The sequence below is a fragment of the Schistosoma haematobium genome, chromosome ZW, assembly GCF_000699445.3.
Source record: "Schistosoma haematobium chromosome ZW, whole genome shotgun sequence".
Lineage (NCBI taxonomy): Eukaryota > Metazoa > Platyhelminthes > Trematoda > Strigeidida > Schistosomatidae > Schistosoma > Schistosoma haematobium.
In genome coordinates this window covers 80,258,850-80,279,437 of record NC_067195.1, presented here as the reverse complement: position 1 = coordinate 80,279,437, position 20,588 = coordinate 80,258,850, and the positions used below count along the sequence as shown (strand labels likewise).

General features: G+C 33.9%; 1 protein-coding gene across 1 annotated transcript in view; it reads right to left on the bottom strand.

Annotated features, from left to right (window-relative positions):
• The window catches only part of MS3_00010504 (uncharacterized protein), a gene marked incomplete at both ends in the record, with an annotated part of 70,948 nt that extends 53,471 nt beyond the window's left edge, over positions 1-17,477 (bottom strand). Inside the window, one exon of the mRNA XM_051218881.1 lies at positions 16,896-17,477. Coding sequence (XP_051072610.1) covers positions 16,896-17,477 — 582 coding nt within the window. The remainder of the gene's footprint in view (positions 1-16,895) is intronic.
• Positions 17,478-20,588: the final 3,111 nt, after the last annotated feature.

Sequence of the window (20,588 nt, the reverse complement as noted above, 5' to 3'; positions counted from 1 at the left end):
TTATTATTCTTTACTGTTCTCTATTATTATTTTCCGGGTTTTTGAGAAACGACTGCTGTATTGAGGAGAGTGCTGAAGGCAATTAACAGGGTGTGTGGTGAATCTTTTGAGGTCTGTAAACTCCAGGCAGGTGTTATCTTCTCAGATACTAATCATCCACTTCAATCATAGCTTTCTTCTATTATACCTTCTGGTTGAACGAGACGTCAATACATTAGAATCCATTCACGCAAGCAGAGGTATAAAAGCTCTACATTACCATATTTAGCAAATATACTATAGGATGAACAGGTTGTTAGAGCAGACCTAGTCAACACTTATTCTTAAACATGTTTCTAATTAAAAAGTTGTACAGATTCAAGTCTTAAAAAAAACGATTTCATTTGGTTCCAGGTAATTTATCTACTTAACTTATGTATATATGTTGCTTCCACTTTCTTTCTATTCTTGTAATAAAAACGTGTTCAAATACCTTATGCTGAGAATTATATATTGTATCAAGTATAGAATATTGGGTAAAGCAATTAATAATAATAATGATAATAATTCTATGAACACAAATAGCATTTAGTTGTGTAATAAAAATTTTAGCTCCTTACACCAAACGTTGACTGGAGTTGAACTTGTACGCTACCTAATCCCATCCCGGTGGTCTATAGGTTAGCCGTTCACATGCAAGACTGAAGGTCCTAGATCCGATTTCCGGTTGAGAGATTGTCAATGCCTAGTGTTGAGAAATCCCATCCTAGGATGAAACGACTCTCCAGTGCTTTTATAGTTTCAATGGTCTTGTAACTTCCATCTGTTCGTCATTTCAATTTAAAAGATAGTCTAAAATCCTTCAGTGGGTTACAGCTAATACAGGTAATGTTGCAAAAATTTCCCTACAAAAATATTATCAAAAGAAAATATCAGGTATCAGAAGGGGTTTTGTGGATATCATGGCGATTTCAATAGTTGAGATCATGAATTAATTGAAGCTAGATCACTATGGAAAACCTGGAAGTACTGAACTGCTTCTTCATCCTATTGTAAAACAGCAGTGCACATCCACGATACCGCATCTCGAGATTTCAACCCAGGACTTATCGATTTTGCGTGCGAACGCTTAACCTCTAGACCAATGAACCGGTCGTCATCGAATGGTGTTAATGTCTAACTTCAACTAATCCACGAAATTGAGTGACATGTCATTTCTTTCTGACACTAAAAATAAACGATTTTAGATCATGTCAAATGAATCATAATACAAAATGTCATGTTTTATTTGTGTGTTGTTTATAATTTAAGCTTGTTGTCAAAAAATTAGTTGTATAGTTTTTCATATTATTTATAATTAAGTAAACACAAATATCTTATTAGTGACCAGTTATTTCATTAAAATAGAGAAAGAACTTAAAGGTGAACGTAGAATTTCACTTCCTCCATAATGTTATGCTAAAAAGCTGATGGGACATCACTCTTTACAAAAAGCGATGGATAGGAAACTCAATCTGAAACAAGCAATATATGAATGCCAATATTTATGTTCAATTAAACTGAAAGAGCAACTTAATAATGTTTTTTTCAGTCCTCGAGAGCTAGTAAAAACTGCACAAAAGATATAGTCGACGAATAAATGAATAATTCCAGGTTCATTGATAGTTGCCTGGGCTAAAACCTTCAAGTGAAAAACATCTGCAGTACCAAAGTAGTTCCGTTTATGAACAATGAATTTAGGCGGAATACATCTGCAAAGATTTTGACAAACTAATCATCGAAATAGTTGGGACTACGGATTTTATTCATCAGTAGGTATCAGATTTAAAGACATGTCAAGGATAAACAACAAGTCTCAGTTAACTTAATGTATATCTTCTAGTATACTTGATCCCATGGAGTTGCTAAAAGCGTGGTTTTTACTAAAATGTATATTTAAAGGTAAATATAAATCAGTCAATAATTCCTCTACTTCTATCGTCGAAAAATAGAATTTTCTTCGCCTAACAGTCTCAATCTTATTGTTTAGATGTTACACTGAGGTTAGGTAAATGGTCACTGTACAATTTTCCTGTCCTTGAATGGTTACCTATAGAAGTATGAGTTCATAAAGATGTCGAAAATGGAACTCTCACCGTAAGACCTTGACGTTGATGCTATTTAACCGGCATCGAACATAGTGAGATAAAGAAACCTTTGAAAATACGATTTTTGTTTTGTTTTGATGTAATACGTTATTTTAAATCCCTTTTATTACAGTTAGCTATATAGTAGTTATTGTTTCATATTTGAAGTATCTGCCAACATCTTATACAGAACAATATTTCTATCCTAATACCTCTCACGTTACTTCAGTTGTACCTCATTTACTTGACTATAAGTTAAAAATTCTCAATAAACAATTTTCTTCGCAAGATATTGAATGTCCATTCACCGGATACCATCAGTAACAGCCTATTGTGGAAGAGAACAAACCAGTTTCGATCTGAAGAGGAAATTAGGAAAAGACGTTGGAAGTGGATCAAACACATTGAGGAAATCATCGAACTGTCTTACGAGGCAAGCACTAACTTGAAATCATGAAAAAAACTGTAAAGAGGAAGACCAAATGAACACACTGTGTCGAGAATTAGATGAATAGCAACTGGAAAGGATTTCTCAGGATAGAGTTGGATGGAGAATGCTGATGAGCGGCCTATGTTCATTGAAGAGGACTAACAGGCATAAGTAAGTAAGTGTTTGTTAATCTGCTGTCAATATACTGTAATAATTTATAGATATCCTCAATGTTTTGAAACTTTTGGTATTTTTAAAAATATTGTAATTTATAGAAATAAATAATTAGCAAGCCAATACAGTAAATCAAATCTCAGTGGAGGAAGAAATCAGGAAGAAGTGCTAGAAGTGGATAGATCACATATTGAGGAAAACACCTAACTGCATCATAATAAAAGCCCTCACAAGGAATCCTCAAGGTCAAAGGAGAAGAGGAAGACTAAAGAACACATTGCGCCGAGGAATGGAGACAGACATGAGAAGAATGAATAATGATTGGATATAACTGGAAAGGAAGGCCCAGTACAGAGTGGGTTGGACAATGTTGGTTGGCGGCCTATTCTCCATTGAGAGTAACAGGCATAAGTAAGTAAGTTATTATGGTGTAAACGAGATCATAAAATTGCTTCGGTTTTATTTCATTTACTTTTTCCAATATTCTGACTTTTTATTTAGATGATTACAAATGTGACTCCAATCCAGATAGACTATTAGAAATATATAAATGTAAAATTATGACTAAAGATATTCATGATAATAATTTGGTAATGTAATTAAATAAGCTGTCTCGAAGACCAATAACCCCATTGTTTAAATAAGTCATTGGTAATATTTTCCAATAAATCATTTAATGATAACGCGTTTTCAATCTTGTGGGGTAAGGCATCAATTCCTACAGTATAGAATCTAGGTTCAACCCATTTATCTATCGTTTCCAACTTTCTTATATTTATCATTAACCATAGGCGAACAATGATGATAACATAACATTTCACTTATTTGTCTCTAAAATTTTCAAATATATGAAATACATTTCAATGTGCTACTTTCCTAAATATTGATTCAAATTTTGAACGGATCAATGTCTCTCTAGATTGTACTCAACGCTCAACATAAGATGGGAAATCAGTCAGTCAGTCAGCTACAACGTACGATCAGGCACATATATGCATCGGTACAAGTTGCCATACCTCATTAGCACAACAAGATAGACACCGGATTTATAAAAGTAGTTAATTCAGAGGTCGTAATATATAACAGAAAGATTGGCGGAGTTTTGTTCTCTGAGCTGGATGGTTTGGTCGTGGAGCTTTCATCGTTCTTCTGAACGACATCATCAGCACAAACTTCAGATAGAAGTGAAGTGTTCGAATTTCTCCATATGTGTTTCACAGCTTGTTCTGTGCACCCCGATGTTGATTGGTTCTCGTTGACCTTAAATTTATCATTGTTTACTTCTTTGTTTTGGTTATGTCTCCCATTGGTTTGATTTTTGTTCCTATATTTATGCATGATTTTCCTGATTGGTTGATAAATTGGATTGATTTCAATATGTTTGTTGATTGCTGATTGACCTGAGTGCCAAGCTTCTAAAAATTCTCTGGTGTTTTTAGAGTTTCCTCTGTCTAAGATTTCTACATTTTCCCAATCGAATGAATGTCCGTAGTTATCCACGTGTATTGATATAAGTGAAGAGATATCATGGCGTTTGACTGCTAATTGATGTTCATGTAGGCGTAGGTGGAGGGGGCGTCCGCTTTGTCCGATGTAGTGTTTGTCGCAGTTGGTACAATTTATTTTGTAGATGATGTTTGATTTGTTTTCCTTTGTTATTTCATCTTTTGGTTTGCATAGGATTGATTGTAATGATTTTGTTGGTTTGTGTGCCACACCTATCCCGAAGGTTTTCAGCAGTCTCGTTGCGGTTTCTGATATTCCTTGTATGTACGGTAGGGTGATCCTTTTGTTGATTTTTGTGCTTGATTTGGGTTCTGATGCTGTGTGCCGTTGGTGCTTTTTGATGAAGTTGATTGGGTAGCCGTTCTTTTGAAATATGTCCTTCAGGTATTTCTCTTCATTTTTTCGTGCTGCCAGTGTGCTGCAGTGTGTCCTCGCCCTCTTGAACAATGTGTGTACGCAGTTGATTTTGTGAGCTCTTGGGTTGTTGCTGTTGTAATTGAGGATTTGATCTGTATGGGTCGGTTTCCTATATACTTGAGTTTCCAGTTTTCCTGTATCGGTTCTAGTGATCAATATATCCAAGAATGCTAGTTGGTTGTTTGACTCCTGTTCCATTGTAAACTTGATGTCGTTGAAAACGTTGTTGATCAGTTTGTATGTGTTTTCCAGTTCATCCTTTTTGACGATGACCACTGAAATATACGGAAGAACACCTGCTCCAAAAACGTTTAAACTACAATACAAGCGACGCCTCAAAACTACAGTTCTTCGCAGCACTAGAGTCATCACTCAAAACTTCCGGAATCAGTGAAGAAACACAACAGGAAATAAGGCAAACTATAGTACCGATAACTCAACAGGTGAAAGAAAACAACCAACTGACTCCACAAGAACAAAAGGCCTTGAAAGAACTCAGAAATAGAAAAGATATTATCATAATACCAGCGGACAAGGGACGCACCACAGTAATCATGGACAAAGAAGAATACATCAACAAAGCCGAAGAACTACTCGAAGATAAGAGCACATACAAACTGACGGACACAAATCCCGTCAAAAAATTAGACAATCAAATCTCAAAGACTTTAAACAAGCTAGTCAAAGCAGGAGAAATAACAAAACAAGACCAATGGAGAATGAAATCCAGTGGACCAGTACTCCCTCGATTCTACGGTAGACCCAAAATACACAAACCAAACATTCCACTACGTCCAATAGTAGCACTCCCCGGAACGCCAACATACAATTTGTCAAAAGAAATTTCACGAATACTGAGACATCTAGTAGATTCAGCCAAACACTCCATCAAATCCCCAACACAATTCCTGGACCAAATTAAGGATATTCAAATCAACAACGACGAACTCATGATATCCTTCGACGTAACAGCACTGTTCACCTCAATTGAACCACAGCTAGCAAAAGAAACTATATCCCTGCTACTCAACAACGACACAAATCTCACCAAATACACGACGCTTCAAATTCAAAGTCTACTGGAACTCATCGATTTATGCCTAACAACATATTTTCAATTCAACAACAAAATCTACGAACAAACAAAAGGGACACCAATGGGATCACCAATATCAGGACTGATCGCAGAAGCAGTGATGCAAAGATTAGAAGCCACGATATTACCAGTGATCAAGCCAAAAGTTTGGATTCGCTACGTAGACGACACCTTTGTCATCGTCAAAAAGGATGAACTGGAAAACACATACAAACTGATCAACAACGTTTTCAACGACATCAAGTTTACAATGGAACAGGAGTCAAACAACCAACTAGCATTCTTGGATATATTGATCACTAGAACCGATACAGGAAAACTGGAAACTCAAGTATATAGGAAACCGACCCATACAGATCAAATCCTCAATTACAACAGCAACAACCCAAGAGCTCACAAAATCAACTGCGTACACACATTGTTCAAGAGGGCGAGGACACACTGCAGCACACTGGCAGCACGAAAAATGAAGAGAAATACCTGAAGGACATATTTCAAAAGAACGGCTACCCAATCAACTTCATCAAAAAGCACCAACGGCACACAGCATCAGAACCCAAATCAAGCACAAAAATCAACAAAAGGATCACCCTACCGTACATACAAGGAATATCAGAAACCGCAACGAGACTGCTGAAAACCTTCGGGATAGGTGTGGCACACAAACCAACAAAATCATTACAATCAATCCTATGCAAACCAAAAGATGAAATAACAAAGGAAAACAAATCAAACATCATCTACAAAATAAATTGTACCAACTGCGACAAACACTACATCGGACAAAGCGGACGCCCCCTCCACCTACGCCTACATGAACATCAATTAGCAGTCAAACGCCATGATATCTCTTCACTTATATCAATACACGTGGATAACTACGGACATTCATTCGATTGGGAAAATGTAGAAATCTTAGACAGAGGAAACTCTAAAAACACCAGAGAATTTTTAGAAGCTTGGCACTCAGGTCAATCAGCAATCAACAAACATATTGAAATCAATCCAATTTATCAACCAATCAGGAAAATCATGCATAAATATAGGAACAAAAATCAAACCAATGGGAGACATAACCAAAACAAAGAAGTAAACAATGATAAATTTAAGGTCAACGAGAACCAATCAACATCGGGGTGCACAGAACAAGCTGTGAAACACATATGGAGAAATTCGAACACTTCACTTCTATCTGAAGTTTGTGCTGATGATGTCGTTCAGAAGAACGATGAAAGCTCCACGACCAAACCATCCAGCTCAGAGAACAAAACTCCACCAAAATCATCCACCTGAGCTACAAATCTTCTCCACCATGTCAAAAGAAAGATTGCATATAAGGATATAGTACAGGAAGAAAGAATTTGTTCATAGAAAGAAAGATATGAAGCGATTTTAATCTTTTAGTTTAAGGGAAGACAGAGAGGACCAGATGAGAAATACAAGGATTACTATTGTGCTTATATGAAACCATGCTATTTTAATGGTCTTATTCCACTTCGAATACTTTAGTTTACTGATTATTCATTAAACATACTACTGAATTATAAATCTTTGTTTCTATTCAATGAATTTCACTCAGGGTTTTCTTTGGAAAACAACAGTGAAATTTCATATAAATATAGGGTGGATATGTTTTTGCATGTTTTGTGAGAATATTTCTTTTCTTAAGTTGGATTCAAAGAAAGTCAAGGATGAAAAAAGTGATCAGCATTAGAAGAGGGAAAATGGGTGATGAAAGTTGTAGTTTATTGTACGAAATTCGTAATAGATTTTGGGTAAAATGAAAACCCCTATGGGCTTTTCACTTCTCCTTCTTAATTACCGAACTAGATTGTTTATATACTGTCATTGGATTTTATACGTTTTGAAGAGGGATGTTCTAGTCTGATGCTAGTACATAAATCTTCTATATTAAAGACCAAACCGGCGGTTAAGTGAGAGGAATAAGTTTGAGAAGGTGGTTTAAAAGGAGAAACTGAATCAAATGCATAAGCACTCATATACATTTATATATGTGCTCCTTAGAAAACGAAGCCATCTTTCAACCAATAACATTCACTTGTCATTAAAGGATTTTTGATTGACATGACTTAGCCTTATTTGATTACTTTTTATTGACGTAGAGTTTTACTGTCAGTGGTAAGGTAATTTTAAGGTGATAGAGAAAATTTGTAGCTCTGGTGAATGTTTTTGATAGTATTGAGTTCTCTGAGTTAGATGGTTTACTTCTTGAACTTTAATTATCATTCTAGAAAATATCTTCAGCAACTACTTCATGTAGGAGTAAACTTTCCAGTTATTTCACGAGTATTATATTGGTTTATTCTCAAGACCAAGTTTGTAATTGGCTGTTTACATAAGTTTTTGTTCATTTCATTCACCTTTGCATTCAAGTCTACTTTCTTTGTTAGTTTACCTTATGCCTTGTAATTGATTAACCTCTTTCGTATAGGTTCATAGATTTAGTCGATGTCAGTGCATTTGTGCGTTGATTGTTAACTAATCTGAACGACATGTTATTGTAATCCTCTGGTATTCTTAAAGTTCTCCAGATCCAATGTTCGATGTGTTTCTACTCAGATTCATCTATTTTGATTGACTTCACTACTAATCTATTGTAAAGTATTTACTTTGAAAATAAACTGTCAAATTAATAGAAAGGAACCCAATTAAAACATAAAAACTTAATTGACTTGAGATTTGAAAAAATAACAGACAAGTGGTTACCATGGCAATATAATAAAAACGATTGGTTTTATTTGGATTTTTTTTAGTGTTCTGTTCTAACCATTTTGATTAATAAACAAACCAGTACTACATGTGAACCATTACATACAAACCATAATTTGTTTACTTTCATTATATTTAAAATTGATTTACATATAGAAAGAAATTCAAATGTTGAATAAGTTCATGACTTTCATATTACATTGAGAGTAAATCTTTATGTAATGTAAATATACATTGTATCTGTTAAATATTAAGAAATATATGAAAGTTGAACATAAGAATCAATCTAAGCTAGACCACTATTGAAAACTTAGAAGCACTGAATGGCTATTTTTTCCTAGTATAGAACTTTTCAACAGTGATTATCTACAATCAAGCACATTGGACTCGAAACTAGGACCTTTAACCTTGAGCGCGAATGTTTAACTGCTAGACTACTGAGCTGATATTCAACGGTGTTCATGTTTAATTTCAATCGATTCATAATCTTGCGCAACTTTTCATCCATTGTCTGAGGTAGATACTTCTTGCTACCCGATATAGATTGCACGCTACAGGTCACGATATTTCACTAGAACTCCAGGAAATCCACCATCAAGCTAGTTACTATTGAGCATATGATTATTATCAGAATGAGGATTTGTAAAGATTGTAGTATTTTAACAGTTGAATTCACTAGTTGAAAAACTGGATTTACTTGTGAATTCAACTGTTAAAATACTATCATCTCCACAAATCCCCTTACAACTATTCAAAAATTAGTTTACATTGATATTAAATTTAAAAGTAGATTATTATGCATTCCAAAAGTAGTAGTGTGAAAGTAGATATAAATATCTTATTTAGACCATACCAATTCATTTCAGTGATTAATATCAGCTGACTAATTTTATTTGTTATACAATTTATATACACAGTCTAACCATTAAATATGAAAAACACTTTAGTGATCGACATAACTAAAAACGACCAAAGACTATCTTCTATATGGTGGTTCTCAAGAGTATTATGAATAGTATGAGTTATGTACAATTAGATTCAATAGTAATTATCAAGTTTCTGGTCCATAACTCAAGGAATATGAAGGATCACTCTTGGAATATTTCAAAATTATTCCAAGAATTAATAGGGATACTTAAAATAAATGAGACAAAATTATTCGAGTATTTTGGAGAGAATATATATGATGTGTGCACGAGAATGGTAATGATTGTTTGTTTGCTTAGTCAGGCATGTAGATAGTCTGACAAGTGTGTCAGATGAGTTATTATTCCCCTATCCTTATTATTATTATTATTATTATTATTGATTGTTCATTGCTGTTGGATTGTGTCAGGTTTTGGTGTAGAAATATATTTACGTTCTAGTCAGGCTAATCATGTGTTTCATACACATAGTTCCCTTTATCATTTTGAAAAGAGCAAGAACAAACATTCTAGCAGAATAGCATGAATTCATTTTTATTTCGTTGGTTCTCGTCAGCTGCTTACAACCTGTGATATTTAAAATCATAATTACATAATGGGTTTAAATTACTTACATAAAAGAGTTTGATTGGAAGTTATATTAATGACATATTCATATAGTATAGCAAGGGTGTAAATAAATTTAATAGACTGAATATTGTAAATATATACCTTATGTGATGAAAGAACATTGTGACAACAGTTCAAACGGTTAGAAACAAATAAACCTTGATAGGAATAAAATGAGTAGAGTTCAGTTGATAAAAGAAGATAGTTGGTATAAAACTCAATGGTGTAATAAATGCAAGAAAGAGTTTAAGGAAAAAGAAAAAAAGAAAAAAGAAAAAAACTAATAAGATATAACGAAGGAATATTAATCACCAAGGCAAGGAAAGATTAATGACCATCTCCTTTTGAACACACAAATCAGGCTTTTGGCGCCTGATAGCAACTGCTTCAGCAAACTTCAGAAGACTGGAGTTTGGCTGCTTACTAATCACCTTGAATGATTGTAGGGTATCGACCTGATGTCCTGTATCAAGAAGATGTTTGGTGATTGCACTATTTAGAGTCTTTCTTTCTCTTGTTCTGGGGCTTTTTGGGACATGTTCAAAAAATCTGAGATATGCCCTCCTTTCTGTTCGGCCAATGTAGCTGCTTTGGCAGGTACACGTAAATTTATAAATACAATTGGCGGTAACATGAAAAGGATGCTTATCAACTTTTGATTGAGTTATTGAGCATGTTGTTTTATACAGAATTTGAAGTTTGGCCGACGGATAAGTTCTGGCTAGCGCAGTATTCAGTCTCCTGTTGATTGTGTTTGCAACCTCGTCACCTTTGAAGTTAAGACTTATAGTTATTGGTTTTTTATTGACAGTAATTACTTCAGTATTGTTTTCTTTACGCTTCTTATACTTGTCAATAAACTTTTGTGGGTAAAAGGTTGTCTCGCAGGCATTTTTCCACTTTCATCAATTCTTCTTCGAGTTTGTCAGTGGTACATATCTTTTCTGCCCTATAAAATAGTGTTTTAACTAATGCCTTCTTGTAACTGAGTGGACAAAAGCTATTGAAATTCAGGTAAATGCCATTCCAAGTACTTTTTCGATAAATCGAACGTTGGACTGTCCCGTCTCTCCTACGTTTTACAATATTCAGTCTATTAAATTTATTTACACCCTTGCTATACTATATGAATATGTCATTAATATAACTTCCAATCAAACTCTTTTATGTAAGTAATTTAAACCCATTAATTATGATTTTAAATATCACAGGTTGTAAGCAGCTGACGAGAACCAACGAAATAAAAATGAATTCATGCTATTCTGCTAGAATGTTTGTTCTTGCTCTTTTCATAATCATGTGTTCTTGATTTGAGTTGTGTTGAAGTCCTGTAGAATGGGCACTGGGAGAGAATCTAGTGTAGATATTCATCTAAGGTAAATTAACGTCCCATATATATGGTGAGTATCGTTTCATTCAATAAAAAATATACCATTTTACTACTTAAACGAAGTTAAACAAATAATTGATGACCTTTCATTTTCTTAATGAGTTTAAAGTTATTACGTAATTCAAGGCTTACTTCCAGTATATAAGTTTCATTCCCCTTAACCCATAAAAAAATAAGTATGCATCAGCTGACGCTTTGCATAACTGAAACGGTATTAAGTAGGAGCGAATTAACAATTCCAATGTTAACATTTATATTTGTAATTTCAATGGTTAAGATCATGAGTAAGTTAAAGCTAGACCATCATGGAAAACCTGGAAGCACTGGATGGCCGTTTCGTCCTATTGTGGGGCTCCTCAGAAGTGCGCATCCACGACCTCGCCCCCTGCGGGATTCGAACCTAGGACCTACTGGTTTCACGCGCGAGCACTTAGCCACCAGACCGCTAAGCCTGCATCCAACGGTGTTAATTTCTAACTTCAACTAATCCACGAAATTGAGTGACACATCCACCATTGTCTTCAGTGAGTTACTATCTCACAACAGACCCGGTTGAACTGCACTGGTCACTACTTCTCACCAGAACTCCAGGATATATCTCGTGAAGTCAGTCACTAGTGAGCATATGTTGATTAGTATCAGATGGGTTTTGTGGATATTATAATAATTTCAATGGTTAAGATCATGAGTCAGTTGAAGCTATGATCTTAACCATTGAAATTACTATAATATCCACAAAACCCATCTGATATTTATATTTGTATTTAAGATCAGGTTCAATTAAAAATCATCATATCATAGATCATCTATACTACAAAATAGCATTCTGATCTATGGAATCACATTTGATTGATCAGTGGGTGGTGATCAATGTCATGTGTGTCAAGTCCTTCTTAGTGTAGATCGAATGCTATCGATCAAGTTGCAATGTGGCTACTAGTTTAGGTGACTCAACATTGCGTGCACTATGTTGAGATAATATGGTGGTTGGAGGTAGTCAACAAGAAACTTTGGATCTATGGAATCTTTCATAACCTATGAATGATACATATAAATCCAACATGTCATTGTTACCCTTTATATCAGATCACAGTTGTTTTGGCATAATTCATGAAATGAAATGAATGATGAATGACATGAACTTATTAATAATTTTAGATATTTAAAAAGTTATTAATAAGCTGACAATAGTATGACATGTAAATCATTTAAAGTAATTAGAAGCTATAAGTATATAAACTTCAATATAAATTTCTTGCTATCTGTCACTAATTAACAAGACATATTTGCAAGCTAAACGGAATCAGTTTTTTTTACTGGTGAATGAAGGCTACTTCACGTGATGTTTTAATCACAGTTGCTGACACTGAACTACCTTTGTTGAAAGTAACTCTCTACATAGATGAGATGTTCACACTAACTAATTACTAAATAGTATTCAATAGTAAGTAACAAAATAAACCAATTCTGTCAATATCATATTGTTTTCTTCCTAATGCTGACAGAATCCAGTTTAAAATCATTTAGACTAATGTTTAAACTTTAATATGAACGATCCAATTCAATTATCAACAGGCTATGATCACTACTGTAATACGATTGTGGAACCTGTTCTGCTCAGATTGAAAATATCCGATATAACTGTCTGTTCAATTATATCTAGTGGTCATGCCGTGAATTTTATTCTCCACCCCAAAATATTTTGCTCTGGAATACTAAAGCTACCTTTTTTGTTAAACATTTTTAAATACAGGGTTCCAAACAGTGCATAGTTCACCAGCATTGGAAGTAGGTGTTAAATGCCACGTGTTGGTCAGTATTCGGCATAGTGCTTCAGAACGTAAAATTAGTGTGGAAGATTAAACTTTATTAATTTGTCACTTCACTATGAAATGAGACTAAAGGAACTTTTGACTCAGTACGTCAAGACGTCATCAGAAACGGTTAAGAATAGAAACTATTGTTGATCCTACCGTTCTAATACATTGTACTCCTTATGCAAAAATCTCTCTTCTAATTGTATAAAATGAATCTTCATTATGTCATCACTTTTAATGCATAGTTTGAAAGATGTTATTTTTTCACTAATTTTATCTCTTTACATAAAGATTATATTTTTTATAACAATTTTCCGTTAGCTTCTGCTATGATGGATCTTACCCCATTTCATTGTATAGGATTCCACAAAAATAACCCTACTCTTTGTGTTCAAGAAACCTTTTTAATATAAGTTCTTTTTATAGAATTAATCTTAGTAAGATTGTCTTTGAAAACTAAGAACCACCGGACAGCTATTTTGCACTGTGATAAGACTCCTTATAAGCTAGACATCTACACCACCAGATCTCGAATCAGTGATATACAAGTCAAACTTATGAGTGTGGGACATAATGTCCTAGGTTCGATAGTTGGTGGTAAAGTCGTGGAATGAAACAGGTGACTAGTGATTACAGGTCTTCAGTGATGATCTTTATAAGGCCTTCTTTTTTCAGTAAATCAACAGTTTAGAAAATGTATAGAAATCTCTCAAACAATACGAGTCAAGTAATTTAAGACAACATTACCCATAATATTGCTTGATATTTGAAACACAACATCAGTATTAACAAAATACCTTTGGTTTAAGTTGATTCACCTATTGAATACTCAGATGTCATTTGATTCGGTTCTTGGTTAAAGCTTTTAAAAATTGTTTTAAATTTCCTGTTACAAATTCAACTTCCAATGTTACTGATAACAACCTACTTCATTGTGTTCATTTAACTTTGTTTTAATAAAATGAGTTAATGACCTTTCAGGTAATAAACATTATGAAGGTGATAGGGACCTTCATAATCTATTCGAAAGTATTGTAAATCTTTTACTGTATATGATATTTTGCTATTCATGAACGATATTTCAAGTACATAGTACAAATGTTAAATGTGATAGTCTATGGTGTATATATTAAGATATAAGTAACAAAGAGAATACTGCTTTCTTTACTAAAAAGCATTATTTATAATATAATTTTAGGTGTATTTGTTATGAAATATTCAGCTAAAATCCACACTTGTTTATTTCAACACAGTTATAATTAATTTCTCGAAGGTCCTGAGTTCAAATCCCGCTAACAGGATCGTCGATGCGCGCCGCTGAAGAGTCTCGTACCAAGACGAAATTCCTGTACAATGCTTCCAGGTTTTCAATGGTGAAAAGTCCAATTCTAATTTATTTATCTTATAGTAACCCATCTGTTTGGAGAGAGAGATACATATAAATCCCAGATCCTATTCTTAGTTATCTGGTTAATTGTTTTTAATCAATTCATAGTGAAAAATATTAACTCAAAAAAATCAATTAATACCTCTTCATCATAGACTTTCCTTTAGAAACATGACATTGAGTTAGGATAATATGAAAATACTGTGAACCGGCTATTTAATAAATACGTAGTATAGACACAATAATTCATTATATATTAGTTTTAAAACTTTCACCTTTCCCAAACATTCTCCAACCCATATCTAACATATTATCTAGTCATATTAAGTTTCATTACGATATGTCTTGAGATCAGTTTGGTTTAGGTCTATGGTAATTTTCAATTACGATTGATCAAGATTATTCTAATACAATTGGGATCTATTTCAACCTTCATAATACGGCAACTAACACATACCGCTTAAACAATAATCCCGGAACTATAGAACCTGAGAAAAATTTTATGAGTTACAGAAAAGACTTGATATTTAACAAAATCAAATTGAAGCGGAACTGATCTTCACAAATAGTAACAAAACATAATCTCGTGACAGTAAAATTAGTAAACTGAAAGTGGTATCAATCGAACATAAAACAACAAAGGTTATACAGAAATATGAATTAGAAAAATGTACTCGGATTGATTAGTACAGAAAAGAAATTAATACTCATTCTGATATGAATCAACATATGACATATAACTAGTATTTGATTTATAAATCAAATATATAATGGAATAAAAAAGAGATTTCAAGGATCATGACTTGTGGTAAACATTTGTGGAGGAACATGTTTGTCAACTAACCACTATTCTAATATATATTGAAGAATTCATAGATTTGATGCCTATAAATATCTCCCATATTTTGTATCGATAACACTTTACTGTGATTAAATGTATAGTATTAAATAGATAGATTACAACAATATATATATATATGAGCATGTAAATAACGATGATATCTTTATAATGATCATAATCACTTCGCTTAATTAAACATACTATTATTACTAGTAACTGGCTTCAAGAAGTGTTTCCTGGAGTTCTGGAGAGAAGCAATGACTAGTGGAGTTCAATAAAGTCTTTTGTGAGATAATAACCCACTGAATACAGTAGTGGATGTGTCGCTCAATTTCATGAATCAATTGAAGTTAGACATTAACATCATTGGATGCTGGTCGGCTCAGTGGTCTAAATGTTAAGCATTCGCGCGCGAGACTGATAGATCCTGGGTTGGAATCTCGTGAGCTGGTATCGTGGATGCGCATCGTTGAGGAATCCCACAACAGGACCCAGCGGCCGTCCAGTGTTTGCAGGTTTTCCATGGTGATCTAGCTTTGATTAACTCATGATCTCAACTATTAAAATTATTATTGTTTCTTTCATAATAAATAATTCCCTAAATGTTATTTGTATATACATAGACATCAATGTTAAAATAAAACTTTTTTCTCTAAAATCTCTTCAAACTACTTACATATTAGCAGTTTAACTTACATAAAATAAATTTTTTCAACATATTTAAGATGGTGTAAAATTAATAGCTCAAGTGTATGATTTTAGTGAAGTTTTTTTCGCTTTTCTAGATGGTTTGATCGTGGAAATTTCATCCTTATTCGCTGTACGACCTAACCATCCACCTAAAACAATTAAACTTCACTAAAGTCAACGCATTTAAATTAAAATCCGACTAGAACAGTTTTTCAAATCATTTGAAATGTGTCAATTATCAATAGGTCTATCTCTTAATGAATTCATGTTTTTGTTTTCAACAAAATATACAGTTAAGGATATAACATACACAGTATATAGTTTAATTTAACATTAAGACTTCTTTACATAAACTTAAATGAGGGTAATTCAATTTTTCAATTAAGTATTTAAACATTAAATTCGTAAAAATTGAAACTAAATAAATACAACAGATTACCAAGGGAATTCGAAAAGAGGCGTTATCACTAATTCTTTTAAAAAAACATTCATAATAAAACTAATTCAGAGTAATGATCATGATCATGAGTCAATTAAAGCTAAACCATCATGGAAAACCTGGGAGCGCTGGACATCCATCTCGTCCTAGTATGAGACTTCTTAGCAGTGCGTATCCATGATCTTACATGTTCGCGAATGCTTAACCTCTATATCACTGAGCCGGTATTTAACGGTGTTCGAATCTCGCGAGGCGAGATTGTGGATACACCATCCAGTGCTTCCAAGAATTTATTTAACAACTACTAACAAATAACAGAAATATATTAATTTACTTACTTGTTCCATTACAGTTAATCGATAACTATCAGATAAATAAGATGGTTGTATTTGAAATTCCACACTAAAATTCAATAACATTCTATAAATTGGTGATAAAGCAGTTTTTGATGTATTCCATAATAATTCACCTTTTGGTAAACGATGTATAATAACACCAAATTTTAAATCAGGTTGAATTTCAATTGCTTTCATACGAAATTGATCCATAACAGTTTTACTAAACCATGGTAATGGCATTGGTTGTGTAATAATATTTAAACGTTTCATTGCATCTAAAAATAAACGTTTTGATTCCTGTGATTGTGGACATATTGTTATACCAGGTACTTGATCATAAACAGTATGTCGACCGGAATAATCTAATTGAAATACTGTTTGATGTTTTAAATATTGCATTACTACAAGACTAATACATATACATAATCCAATACACATAATTGCTGTAACAATTGCCCATAATAAACGTAATGAACGTGATGGTGCATTAGCTATTTTAGCTAATGGAACTAAAGAACTTTGTGAGAAAACATTAGAGAAACATTTCATTATAGTATGATCTGTATTTTGTATTAAACACATGAGATGATTGTAATGAGAAACTAATAATAATAATAGTAATAGTAATAATAATGAATTACTTATTATGCATTAACTTTCTATTGAGTATACTATCTCTTAATAATAATTAATTATTTATTGAGTAAACAGATTTTATTATTTAAATTCATTTAATGAATGAATCATAAATAAATTTGGATAATAAATGAAATTTTTATTCATTATTTAAATGAACCAATCAAATTATCGTTATATGTGGGTGTTTTCCCAATTACAAATCATGTCGCTTTAAAAATAACAACAACAACAACAACAAAATAAACAACTTTGTTTGTTACTAATCATTTTTGAATGTTAATTACAGATAAAATGTTGATCTGTTTATTATTGAAAAAAGAGGGGGGAGTTTGTAGAGAGTTTAGTAATTTTATAATTAAATTCATGAGTTCATTGAAGCTAGAGTACTATGAAATTATAGTTTTTTTTTTCTGGTTAGCATCAATCGGATCACATTTGATGGAGAAGATTTGGAAGATGTAAAAACCTTTACATATTTGGGCAGCATCATTGATGAACATGGCTGATATGACGCAGGTGTGAATGTGCGGATCAGCAAAGCAAGGGCGAGATATTTACAAGTGAAGAATATCTGGAACTCAAAACAACTGTATGTCAAACAACACCAATGTCAGAATATTCAATACAAATGTCAATACAGTTCTACTGTATGTGACGGAAACTTGGACAACTACGAAAGCCATCATCCAGAAAATGCAAGTGTTTATTAACAGTTGTCTATGAAAAATATTTCGGATCCGTTGGCCGCACACTATTAGCAACAACCTCCTGTAAGAGAGAACAAACGAGATCCCAGTGGAGGAAGAAATCAGGAAGAAGTGCTGGAAGTGTGTAGGACACACGTTGAGGAAAGCACCCAACTGCGTCACAATGCAAGCTCTCACATGGAATCCTCAATTCCAAAGAAGAAAAGGAATAACAAAGAACACAATACGTCGAGAAATGTAGACAGACATGAGAAAAATGATAAGAACAAGAATTAGATAGAACTGGTAAGGAAGGCCCAGGACAGAGTGGGTTGCAGAATTTCGGTTGGCGACCTATGTTCCACTGGGACTAACAGAAGTAAGTAAGTCAGTCAGTCAGCTACAACGTACGATCAGGCACATATATGCATCGGTCCAAGTTGCCATACCTCATTAGCACAACAAGATGGATACTAGATTCATAAAAGTAGTTAATTCAGAGGTGGTAATATATAAAATAAAGATTGCAATAAGGATATAGTACAGGAAGAAAGAATTAGTTCATAGTAAGAAAGATATGAAGCGATTTCCATTTCATAGTTTAAGGGAAGACAGAGAGTGTATACACCGACGCCATTGTGATCGATTCTGAGCCATGTCACCAAGAGTCTCCAACCATTGGTCACGATAGTCACGCGGACCCCAACCAAGTAGTCTGCATCTACCAACATGGCTCAGACCAGAAGTTAGTGACTTCAAGCACTGATGCCACGTTTTAGTTTGGCCGCCCCTAACTTTCTTCAGCGATCTCCAGCACCGCTTAGCACTGCACGTCGTGGTAATCGGTGTTCAGGCATACGTAACACGTGGCCCAACCATCTCAGTCGATGAAGATTAACAACCTCATCAACTGATTTACCATCATTCCCTAATACCCTGAGTCTAACCTCACTATTACTTACCCGGTGATCCCAGCAGACGCCAGCAATATTTCTAAGGAATCTGTGGTCAAATACTAGTAGCTTACGAGTGTCTTCTACTCTTAATGGCCATGTTTCGCTGCCGTAAATTAAGACAGAACGGACTGCCGCGCAGTATGCTCGTCCTTTTATTGATAGACGAATATCTCGCCTTCTCCATAGGTGACGTAAGTCGGCAAAAGCCAAGCGAGCTTTTCGAATCCATGCTGAGATTTCGTCAGACACCAACCCATTAGGGCTGATCAGATTAACACTAACACTAACAGCACTCAAGAGTAAGTAAGTAAGTAAGTAAAACTACTATAAAAAACCTCGAAGCACTGGACGGTCATTTCGTCCTAGTATGGGACTGCAAAGCAGTGCGCATCTAAGATTTCGAACTGGGATATTTGAAACCAGGACATATTAATCTCACGTGCGAACCATTAACCTCTAGACCACTGAGCCGGCCGGCATCCAATGGTGTTAATGTCTAGCTTCAACCAAAACAATATATGTAGTCGTTTAGCTTCGTTAATCAATCACCTTGATAACTGTTATCATATAAATCCCAACAGTGAAATCAGAATTTAATAAGAAGTGGCAACTGCAGTTTATTAACGGATAGCACAGATCACAAGGTTACAAGAACATTGAGCAAATTTGAAGCAGTCAGGCGAATATGTGTATACAAGCAATTACATCACGTATCGATCTTATTTGGTCAACCATAGTAAACTAGCAGGCACCAGGACAGATATTTCATTCTAGTATGGGAATCTTAAGTGTTGAGCATCCATAATCACATAATGAACAGAACCCAGGACCTTTACAAATATCTGGAAATGCCTAAAATTTAGGCAATATTGTACTGCGTTATAGAGTGGAATTTTATTATCTGATAAGCAAATTTTCTGTTGTTAAGATAAAATAAGAGGATCTCGATTGATAGAACGTCCAGATTTACCATCTACATTAGTCATCCTGATATTTCCCGAGTTATTTTAAATATCTGAAGAGCCACTTGAATATGGTAAATTTTTACTTCAGTCTGAGCCAATAAACTTAACACTATCAACCTTAACTTCATTGATGATACTAATTTATAAGCAAAAAATCAACATTAAACACGTATAAATGCCTAAAGATCATTCGGTAAACATCCCAGAAGTTTGAATCTGAGGCTCAGTTAATCCTAAAGAAATCAATTTAACAGTGTAATATTTCTTCCTCATAGCTCTTCTTGATCTTTGTCTCAAAATTGCACTATTCGATTCTCCTTGCAGCAGACTTAAGCAGAGATTTTCATGTCAATTGAATTTTACACCGACCAGCAGTTTCATCTTTTAATTAAATCTATTCGAAGCGTATATTCATTGTATTCTATTGTATAGACTTTATGAAGAGCC